The 11,481-nt window shown below is 52.6% G+C and overlaps 1 protein-coding gene across 1 annotated transcript in view; it reads right to left on the bottom strand.

The window, feature by feature from the left end:
- Positions 1-11,481, bottom strand: part of Itga11 (integrin subunit alpha 11) — a 102,186-nt gene that overhangs the window by 46,673 nt on the left and 44,032 nt on the right. The window contains exons 3-5 of the mRNA XM_013346458.2: positions 7,468-7,568; positions 3,889-3,980; positions 2,991-3,105 (exon numbers count right to left, since the gene is read on the bottom strand). Coding sequence (XP_013201912.2) covers positions 2,991-3,105; positions 3,889-3,980; positions 7,468-7,568 — 308 coding nt within the window. The remainder of the gene's footprint in view (positions 1-2,990; positions 3,106-3,888; positions 3,981-7,467; positions 7,569-11,481) is intronic.

Below are 11,481 nucleotides of genomic sequence, written 5' to 3' on the forward strand. Positions count from 1 at the left end.
GGATTGAATAGCCCATCATCATGTCTGGCTTTCTACACGGGGGGCTAGAGACCCAGGCCTCATGCTCACAGGGTGAGCAATTCACCAGCTGAGCTATGTCCCCAGTCCCAAATCTCTTATGTTCTGAATGATCTTTTAAGAGACCACTGGAAGAATGATTGCTGATATCTGTCATCTCCTACACGGAGAGCTGTCCTCAGGCTGGACATTTATTTGAGTCATATAAGCAAGGCAGCTAAGATGTCCTGGTTCCATGTCACTACCCAGTGGGCTGTTTGAACAGAGCTGAAATTGAACCTGATCTCTGCTCCGCGTCAGAGACTGATGGTTATTGACTGATCAGTGCTTCCCCGGCCACTGCCATTGCCGTAATCAGGGCCTTGGGCTGTTTCCTTTACTGCTGTGGGCAGGTGGTGTCTTCCACTAACAACCTGGATGAATGGATTTCGTGTTTTGTGAAGGAATCATCAAGGAAAGGCTGGGAATGTGCTGTCTGGCGTCAGCTCTAGGCCCTACTACTCACCCGCCGTGTGGGCTGCGGGCAGTCACTCTCAGGTTTCTGTGCTGGAGGAGCAGCATGATCACCAAACTAAGAGTTGCTGTTAAGGGTTAATGGGAAGACGTTTCTAAAGACAAGAGCTCGATAGCTGGATAAGCCTTAGATGATCCTATTTTTACTCCTTTTCTTAAAGGCAAGATCTCAGGTAGTCCAGGCTGGCCTGGAGCTAGCTCTTTAGCTGAGGTTACCTTGGACTCCTGATCCTCCTGCCCCTACCTCCTCAGTGCTGGGATTACAGATCCTGACACTGTGCCCAGTTTGTTCTCTTGTCTCTGTCTCTGTGTCTCTCTCCCTCTCAACCTGGGTATCCTTCCTTCTCAACAGTCACCCACTTTGGGTTTTGAAATAGTCTCTCACTGAGACATGAAATTTATTATTTTGATTCTCTTTTAATTTCATTGTTTTTAAAAGGACAGCTTGTGTAGTGGAGGCTGGAGAGATGCTTGAGAGTGCTTAAAAGTACTTGTTGCTGTTGCAAAGGATCTGGGTTCAGTTCCAAATACCCACATATTAGCTTAACCAGCTGTAACTCCAAGTCTAGGGCATTCAATGCCATTTTCTGGCCTCTATGGGCACCAGGCATTCACATTGTATACATACCTGCATGCAGGCAAAATATTCATACATATGGAATAAAAATAAAGAAATCTTGCTGGGCGTGGTAGCACACGCCTTTAATCCCAGTACTTGGGAGGCAGAGGCAGGTGGATCTCTGTGGGTTCAAGATCAGTGAAGTCTAGAACAGTCAGGGGAATGTAGAGACCCTGTCTCAAAAAATCAAAACCAAAACCCAAACCAACCATACAAACCAAAACAAACAAGAAGAAAAATCAATCAATCAGTCGATCGATCAGTCTAATAAATGAATACTTAAAATATATCTTAAAATTCTTAAAAATAAACAGGAAAGAACCTGTTTACAGGTCTGTAGGCTTTTGGTATGTGTGTGTGTGTGTGTCTGTGTCTGTGTGTGTGTGTGTGTGTGTGTGTCTGTGTGTGTCTGTGTGTGTGTGCGTGCATGTGTATGGGTGTGTGTCGACATCAGCTGTCTTTTTCAATCTCTCTCCACCTTATCACGGAAGCACGGTCTCCCAGTGGAGCCCAGAGCTCCTGGATCCAGCTGCCCTAGCCTGTCAGCGTGTGTGTGTGTGTGGGTGTGTCTGTGTGTGTCTGTGTGTGTGTGCGTGCATGTGTATGGGTGTGTGTCGACATCAGCTGTCTTTTTCAATCTCTCTCCACCTTATCTTTTTGAGGCAGGGTCTCTCACTGAACTGGCAGCTCTCTGAGTTTGCTAGGCTGACTTGGCCAGCCAGCCCCAGGGTGCCTCCTCTGTGCTGGGGTGACAGGCACATGTCACCAAGCTCAGCTTTTGACGTGGGTGATGAGGATGGAACTCAGGACTTCACATTTGTATGGTAGGCACTTTGCTGGCGGAGCCATCTCCCCAGTCTTACTTAGGTCTGTGGTCCTTAAACACGGCAGACCCCTCTTCAGCCTTTTCCAAGCCCCCCTTCGTTAGAAACTACAAAAAGGGTACCTTGAAATCTACATTTGCCAAGTCCCAGGAGACTGATGCCCCAGACCAGGGCAGGATGGCTCTGCCAGTAGCAGTCAGATATGTCAGGGCTGTGATGCTCCACCCCCAGAGAAACTCAGTGCCTGGACCATCAGCTGTGCCCTGGAGCTGTCTGGAAGGCCGTGTGAACGGACCCCATGCCTCCCCACCCCACAGATGACAGCTGACTAGGCAATGTTCCCCCCTTCCCCTCCCCCAGCAATGGGTGTTGAGGGGAGGCTGCCTGAGCCAGAGGTGCTAATCCCCTCGCCCTCTATAAACAGGCAACAGCTGCTTTCTGAGGGTGTTTAGCCCAGAGGAAATGGTGAGGCTCAGAGCCAAGAAGTCTAGGCTTCTAGCTCCCCAAGTTTACTTGGGAGGGAGGGGGAGGTTTTGCATCCACGAGGCTCTGGGCAAGCTGCCCGGGAGCTTGGTGGAACTGTCACCCAGGTTATTTCTGTTCTCCTTGGCTCTCCGCTCATGGGCTTCTGCCCTGCAGGATGTCAAGGACCAGCAGCATTCATACTGCAGTCTAAGTGAACGATGCCCCAGCCTGGCTTGTTAGACATGGTGGCCTGGCAACCTCCTCCATGTTCAAAATTCTACAGGGAGTTTCTATGGATGCCAGAATGGTTTTCATAAATTCAGCTAATTTGTTACCATCACACTGTGGGGGAGGACAGCCTGGGTTGAGAACCTTACAGTGGCCCAGCTAGAAGGGACTCCTCTGCCACGTTAGGAGAAGTGACTCCCTCCTTTCGGATCATCCAGCGGACTGAAGCAGTCCCAGAGCCTGCATGCTGCTCTATAGATACAAGGTAGCCATGAGCAGAGCCCTGTGCCTCCTCCCTGGACTGCCCCCGCGAAGGTACTCACTTTGAAGCGCTGGGGCCACTGTCTTGGAGAACCTGAAGTTGGAGTTGACTCGTGAGCACATGCCAGTGGTATAGTAGGAGCTTCCACACTCATGAGACCAGAGAGGGCTGCAGGCCTGCGAAGCAGCACAGCACAGTCATGGGACTTCGGCTAGGGCCCGGCCTCAACCTCCAGGGCCCAAGACAGCTTTCCTAGTGTGAGGGGTCTCTGAGTCTCACTGAACTCTCTCTTGCTGCTGTGCCCTTGGCTTCAGGTGGAGTGGGTGACAGTGGAGGCTGGATCCTTATCCCATACTCCACCCTGTAAATCTGGGGTGGCGGCTCTTCCTCCATCTACTGGCCCACTCCATATACACCCCATGGGGTCCGAGGAAGCCCTTCATTTGCAGGAGGGGGTCTTCCAAGAGTCGCTAGGCCGGCTCTCGTCTGCAAAGGCCCTTACTGGGCCAATTTCCAGGGCTGGGGTCCAAGGACACTTTACTAAGAGGAGAAGACAAAGAATGCTTCTGCTCTGTGGAGTTGCCAAAACCACTGTGTCAGGCTCTTGGCCAAGGGCCAAAGATGAGTTTCCTTAGGAGGCAAGGCCACCAAGAAGGAGAGTCCAGCTCCTGTGTCACTATCCAGGGATGGACACAGAAAGGCCCAATCCGTCTGCCTTTCTGGACTGTTCACTGAAACGAAGGTCCCAGTCAATAGAAAGACCCATGGCCATGGCCATGTAGGATCTGCCTGTGTTGTTGGGTAGGGATGGGCCATCTGGGGGGGGGGTGAAAGGGACACGCATGCAAAGAGTGTACAGAAGCTTGTGTGAAGGCCTGCTTAGCTAGGTCTCCCCACACCCTGTGCAGTGGGTCTGTGCAGGGGGGAGGCTGCGGTCAGCAGTGGGATGATAATCTTACCAGGAAGCTGTTGTCCTTGGGGTTGGTGGTAAGGCTCAGGCCGAGACGCATGTTGTCCTTCCTCTCAGACACATTGGACAGAGTGACCCTGCCTGGAGCAGAGGAGAGACACTCAACCTGCAGCCACTTCTGCGTGTCCGCTGCCCAGAGCCTGCTGCAGTGGGTCACCTGAGGTGAGCCCATGGCCCTTGCTCGCCCGGAGGACAGCACGCATCTTCCTCGTATGTATCCTTCGTCCTCTCTCACTTTCTGGTAGATGAACACACTGACGCTCACAGAGTCCTAGAAACTGCACAAGGCTACACAGCAAACCACAGCACCACCTTCACCTCCTCATCCAGAACTCTGCCTTCTCCAGCCGACTAACTGCACCGCAGGCATAGCACAGGGCCTGCAGAGGTGGCTTTCACCCATTCACCCCTTCCTGCAGCACTCACCATCTGAGGTTAGTCCTCCAGCACCCCTTTTACACCCACCTGTCTGCCCACCATGTGCTGAAGGTTCTTCATAGGGAGCAGCCCCCTGCAGCTGGTGGCCTCAGCCAGCTGTGGTAGGGACAGGTAGTTCTGTGGCAGTACAGAAACCACAGGACAAGCGCATAATGAAAGGTCTCTAGAGCATCCTTTCAGAACACAGAAGGGATGGAAAAGAGCTTGGAGTCCTTAGAAGCAAAGTGTGTGTGTGCATGCATGTGTGCCGGTGTATATGTGTGTATATGCATGTGTTTATGTACATGTGCCTGCATGTGTATATGTCTGTGCATGTGTGTGCACATGTCTATGTGTGTGTGCTTGTGTATGTGAGTGCAAACATACTTAGGAGACAAGGAGTCGGAAAGGCTGGAACCTGACTGATGTGGGAGTGTCATATCAATCTGTTGATTTCATTGGTTGAGCAATAAAGAAACTGCTTGGTCTCATAGGTTAAAACATAGGTGGGAGAAGTAAACAGAATAGAATGCTGGGAGGAAGAGGAAGTGAGCTCAGAGATGCCATGCTCCGCTCTCCCAGGTAGACTCGACAGCTCTGCTCTCTGGAGCAGAGACGCCATGCTCCCCTCTCCTGGGCGGATGTGGGGATAGCTCTGCTCTCTGAGGCACATGCGATGAAGCTCTGACTCAGGATGGACGTAGGCTAGAATCTCCCTGGTAAGCCACCTCGTGGGCTACACAGATAATTAGAAATGGGCTAGTCCATGTGCGAGAATTAGCCTAGAAGAGGCTAGATAGAAATGGGCCAAGCAGTGTTTAAAAGAATACTGTTTCCGTGTAATTATTTCGGGTAAAGCTAGCCGGGTGTTGGGACGTAGCCCAGCCTTGCTGCTCTTATTACTACACCTGACAGTCCTAAGCTGCTGTAGGGAGGCCTATGTCCCTGATGTGGCCTTTTAGAGTCTGCACTGTGCTGTGTTGGAGACTGATGTGTGAAGAGAGGCCTGGCTTCCAGAGGACTGGTCAGTAGGGCCGGAGGCAGGCCAGGGCCAGAACAACAGAGGTGACCATGACAGCTTTACTGCAGCACAGACTGTCCTGAGTGGAGGCAGAGACGCTGTCAGGTCCCTTTCCCCCTCCTGCTTCTCTCAGGTGTTTGTTTGTGCTTATTTTTTTTTTTTTTTGGATAGGGTCTGATATAGCCCGGGTTGGCCTAGAAATCACTGTGCAGCCAAGGATGGCCCTGCACCTCTGGTCCTTGTGTCTCTGTCTCACAAGGGCTAAGATTACAGCTCCAACGCCTCGGCTGTTAGATGCTGGAGATGTGCACCCTATGCAAGCACTCTGCGAGTGGCCACATTCCAGCCAGCTATTCAGTGCTCTTTACAGTGCAGAACAGATCTAGAATAGATTTTAGGGTCCATCAAGTCTTCCTCTTTACACCTGAGGAAACTGAGGCACAGAGACTAATGGAAGCTTCCCAAGGACACACTGGGAACTGTCCAGCTGGGAGGGGAAGCCCTCTGAGGTCAGTCCTTCTTAGCCTGTGCCTCAGGAAGGGGATGATGGGAGTACTGAAGCCACCAACCAGACTCCCTTCTGCTGTGTTTTCACTGAAGCTTAGGCCCCTGCAGTGCTGGGGTTCGAGCTCTTCACTCCTGGGGTTCCTGGGAGCCTGCAGCATCATGTGACAGACAACTGGAAACCCCAGGCATCCAAGCTCTTTGGGATTTCTCTTGGATGGTGGCCTTGCCCTCCATCTGTTTATCTCTAGAGCTACAAGAGCTACAAGCTTCTTGTGGGCCGACTGCCCTGCTGGGGCCCTCCTACTTGGATCCTTGTGTGAGTTTCTAGGGCAGGGGCACCCTGCTGGAGGAGGGAAAAAATGCCTGAGAAGGCCAGTCTTCCAGGAAAGGCCCTAGAATTGTGGCTTTGTGGCCCATGTAGGGTTTTGTATCTTTTGTGGGCAGAGCAAGCTCAACCACTATCTGTCTGCCCTTTAGAACAAGATGGAAGTTTTTAGAGGAGTGGGGTGTGTGTGTGTGTGTGTGTGTGTGTGTGTGTGTGTGTGTGTCCAGCATCTCCCCAGCTCTAGCACAGTCTGGAGAATACTTCCAGGAGGAAAAGCTTCCATTTTGGGCACGCAGCTGCGTGGTGGGTGCAGGGTGGCTATGCAGAGGGGCTTGGAATCCTAGCATGCCGTTTACTAGCCAGGTGGCCCTGGGCCTGTCCCGGTGCCTCCTCATCCTGTCACTTCCTCATCTGTTGGATGGTTCAATCTCACTCTGTGTGGTGGGAACTGAGTGAGCACACTCGGAGGGTGTGGCCAGGCCTACCCCCAGATGCACGCTGTTGATGACACACGGGCACACATCTAGCTGCTGACACTCCTGTTTCAAGATCAGAAACATGAACACATTTGTTCTGAGTGGACTGAAAGTCCTGAGCACGTGGGCGGCGGATGGGTTTAGAAGATGCAGAGTGTGACACTGGAGGCCTGTGTACTGCACAACGGTTGCAGGGTGGCCATAAACCTGGGCCGGCTCCTGTAGAACGGCGAGCTACATGACTGAGAGAAAGATGCTCTGTCTCTTAGGCCTCAGGCTCCTCCTCAGTCTCCCTCTGTCTCTGTCTCCCTCTTTCTCTGTGTATGTGTGTATGTGGCAGTCAGAGCGCAGCCTTCAGTGTCTTCCCTGGGGCACTGCCTATCTTTGCTTGAAACAGGTCTTTCACTGGCCTGGAACCTTCCACACATGCTAGGCTGGCTAGCCAGTGAGTTCCGAGAATATACCTATCTCAGCCCACCCGCCCCCGTCACTGGGATTACAAGTGAGTACCACCACGCCTGGCTTTCTTTTTCTTTAAATGTAGGTCTTAGAGTTTGAACTCAGGTCCTCCTGTGTGCAAGGCAAGTGCTTTACTGTCTGAGCCATCTGCTCAGCGCTAGCTTCCTCGTTTGCAGTGTGAGCCCAGCGATGCACCTCACAGAACATGAGACGGGGACAGGTGACTGTCAGTGTAGATGTTTGTCAGTGTCTGCTCTGTGTGGAACATGGACTGAGAGGAACCGTGTGACTACAGACATCGGTGTGTGCCAAACCCTGCTCTGTACCTGAGGGGGCGTCAAGAAGAAGCCAGTGGCTGCTTACCCAGGTTGAGCTTGGTGCAGTTGCCTTGCGTTACTGGACACTTGTACACATCTCCCGTCTTCTGGTGGCCATTGGTTTCCAGTGGGGCACCCACAACCAACCTGTGAAGGGAGAGAAGAGAAGCCAAGTGGTTGGGGGACATTCCTTCCTCAAAGCCTGGCCTTGGTGGTGGCTGGGGAGGAGGAATGGGGTGGAGGACTTTCCTGATGAGGGAAGCTGGGCTCTCAGTACCAAGCTGGGGAGTCTGGTGCCAGGTCTGGGGATTCAGAGATAAAGGCTTGCAGTGTCCATAGGAGGGGTGGTGGAGGGGAGAAGCTGAGGGCATGATGGTGGTTGCAGTGCAGGGGAGCTGCAGGAGCCTTGTTCCATCTCATGGGGAAGCCCTTCGGCTGCTCAGCGTGGCTGAGGGGCATTGCTCAGGGCTCATTAAGGCAGAAGGAGGAAGGGACCAGGGAAACCACCTGTGCTTGTCTGATGTTATGCGGAGGGAGGTCCTTTTCAGATGGACTTAAGGCAAAGCTCCAGCTTGAGACAGTCCTGAAGGATCCCAGTGGCCCTATTACCCATGAAGGGGTTTTATGAAGGACACACAGAGAAGAAGCACCAGGAGAAGAGGAGGCTAGGCCATCAAAGATGCTATTGCCACAACTGGGGAACACCAGGTGCCCCTGTTGTCTAGAAGGATCAAGGAACAAGTCTGCCCCAGAGCCAGGAAGGAGGCAGACGTGCCTCCATGTCTGTGGGAGAACCTGTTGTTGAAGCTACTTCATTTGTGAGTCTCTGCAGCCTCCCACCCCACAGGAAGAGAACACCTTGCTCACAAACACACATTCCTAGGGAAATGAGCCACACACAGTGCAGAGAGGGACAGCTTGTGGTGTTGGGGACACATATATACAATAGCATCCTCCGTGGGTGGTGAATTCCACCAGCACATGATGGCTCTGAGGGTGCCCACATGCGCATTCTTGGCTTATATAGCTCATTCCCAACCTCCATGGAGCAATATTATCCCAGGAGGCCACAGGAGCCTGTGTCCTGAGATGAAGCCTACATGGCCACCTGCCACCTATCAGAGTGTGGCTTTCAGTACACCTGGAGCCCCCTGGGCCTTGGGCATCAGCACAACTCTCTGCGCAAAGGTTTACAGCTAATAGTAAGCTAAGAATGGTGGCCTCTGAGCTGGGAGGTGGCCCGCCCAGTTGGTAAAGGGCTTCTGCTCAAGGATGAGGACCCAGGTTTGAGTCCCAGAACTTACATTTAAAAGTCAGGAATGGCAATGTATTCTTATGAAGGGAGAGACTGCCTTCAAAGAGCAATGTAGGTGGTGCCTGGAAAAAGCACCAGGGTTGATCTCTGACCTTTACATATATGCATGAAGTGCTCAAGTACCCGCACATAGTACACACACACACTCACACACACACACTCACATATGCACAAGTGCTCAAGTACCCACACATAGTGTACACATACAACTCACATGCACACATACAGTCACGTATGCATGAGTGCTCAAGTACCCGCACATAGTGTACACACACACACACACACACACACACACACACACACACACACACACCATCTCTTGATCTCTGGCCTCTACACACATGCACGGGAGCTCAAACACCTGTATATAGGAGTGTATACACACACACACATACACACATGCACAATTGCTCAAATACCTATACACAGGTCTGTACACACTTTGTAGGGATAGTGTGTTGTCATGGGATGGATACTTCAGCTCACCACAGCGAAGCTGTCAGACTCTGAGCATTGCAGAATAGACAAGACTGGGACAGAGGAGGCAGGCAGGGGCCCTCCTGACCCTGCTCTTACAGTAGCTGCCCACCACACTGCCTCTGGGGCTGTGACTACACAGGACAGCAGCGCCTCTTCATGGCCGGCTGTTCCACCTCCAGGCTGTCAGAAAAGGATGCCGGACTGCAGGGGGCGTGACAGAGCTTCCTTAGAAAGGAAATGTCTGTGAAATGAGAGCTGAGGTTTCTCCCCAGGGAGCCAGATAATGACAGCCTCTAAATATAGCCCCTTATTAGGTGTGCCTGAGTCTGACTGGCAGGGGTTAATTGGGCCTATAAAATCTCTTTGTCTAGACAACTTTTGGCGACTTAATTCTGGGACAGATCGCGTAGGCAGTGCTGCTCCATTCTCCCAGAGAGAGGGAGGAGGGTAGGGTTTTTCGAGGAGCGCCGACACCCCAAGGAGGACCCGCTGCAGCGTGCTGGCATGCTCTAGATTAGGACAGCCACCACGTCTCCTAGGACCTCCGTCTCCATGTGTCTTCCAGATCTCACTCCCAGCCTGCCCTGGGTGAACCCCTCACAGCACTTCCTACTTCCAAGTGGAACCCTGAGGTCCAGGGCTACTTGGAGGGTCCTGATAATAGATGAGGACTTAGTTGAGAATCCCAGAGCTGGGTCTCCATCCTGGTCCTGTCGCCAGCTTACTGCGTGGTCTAGAGAAATTTGACCAGCCAAACCTCGGTTTTCTGTGAAATGGAGCTAACTGTTGCCATGCTGCCAACCTCTCACTATCTCCCCAGCGCTAAGAGACACTGACTACAGAAGGGGACTGGGAGAGCTGCCTATAAAGACTGACGACCACTAGCAGCTGGTCATGTGTCCCGGCAGTGGCAAAGATGGAGCAAAATGGCAGTAAATTCTTAAGTCCTCACGAATAAATCTGCAGCAAGACTGGCTTTGAGCTTCTCAAAGAACAAGAGTGATTCCCTATGTCCCATCTCCAGTTCTCCCAGAGCTCATTTCTCTGGGGGTTCCTGGCACTTTCTGGGGAGCAGGGCAGGCTTTAATGTCCCCACAATACAGATGCAGAAGTGGAGGCCCCGAGAGAGAAGCTGACTGGGCACTCAGTTTGTGGCAGGACTGGGACTTGCGGGCTCATGGGATAACTTCCTCTGTGGTGTTCCAAACATCTTTACCAGAGAGGGGAGACTGGGCCACCTTCTCTTCCTCTGGAGTCTGGGCATGACGTGTGCCTGGTGGGGTTGAGGTTTGGAGGGAATGATTCAGGCTTACTCTGAGGGGCTAACTGCTGAAGCTTTGGGGAAAGGTCCACGTCATCGCCAAGAACAGCCAAATTGCTCCTGGGGTCTGGCAGCCCCGCCACCCCCTGTGGCCTCTGCTTTATATAGCTATATGCAACTTCAGAGCCCGAGGGGCCCTTTGGGCTGCATACTCAAGACCTTCTGGTATGGGTATCAGACAGCACGGGAAACCAGAAGGTTGTGGCAAATGTGGGCCTTCCATGGCAGAGGGCTGTGCGTCAGCAGTGTGGGCTCCCAGCATTCTTCCCAGGGACGTGATGGCCGAGAGCTTTGGCTGGAGGGAAGCTGCCGTCCAGATTGTAGCTGTGGGCCTGTAGGAGCCCCTTCCCCTGGCGGGTGCCTATAAGGAGGGCTGTGCCAAGGGAGGAGTCCTCCTGTGGACAGTTGTGTGTGTGTGTGTGTGTGTCTGTCTGTCTGTCTGTGTGTCTGTCTGTCTGTCTGTCTGGCCTCATAGCCTCTCCTGTGAGACTCCACGGGATGCATCCTCACATCCACTTAGCTCAGGCTGTGGATGTGACTTACTTGTCAGAGCACTCGCCTTGCAGGCAGCGATCACCTGATCGTGGTCCCTAGGAACTCCCAAGCACACCCCACCCCGCCCCGTCATGGGTATGTGTCTGGACCCCAGTTAGTACTTGGAAGTCAGAGACAGGCGGATGGATTCTTGGAGATCACCCGTCAGTCCATCCTAGCCTGTCTGGCAAGTGAGAGATCCTGCCTTAAAAACAAAACAAAACAAAAAAACCCCCCAAAAACAGGATGGATGGTGGCTGAGGAACAGTAGCTGAGGTTGTCCTCTGGCTTTCACTTGCATGAGCACCCGCATACATGCATACGTGCACACCCTCTGCCACATCATAGTGCTGTGAGAAACACGGCAATGAGAAGCAGGTTCCTCTTCCCAGTTCAGGTGGTGGGTAGAC

The sequence above is a fragment of the Microtus ochrogaster genome, chromosome 5 (genome assembly GCF_000317375.1).
Source record: "Microtus ochrogaster isolate Prairie Vole_2 chromosome 5, MicOch1.0, whole genome shotgun sequence".
In the NCBI taxonomy this organism is placed as follows: domain Eukaryota; kingdom Metazoa; phylum Chordata; class Mammalia; order Rodentia; family Cricetidae; genus Microtus; species Microtus ochrogaster.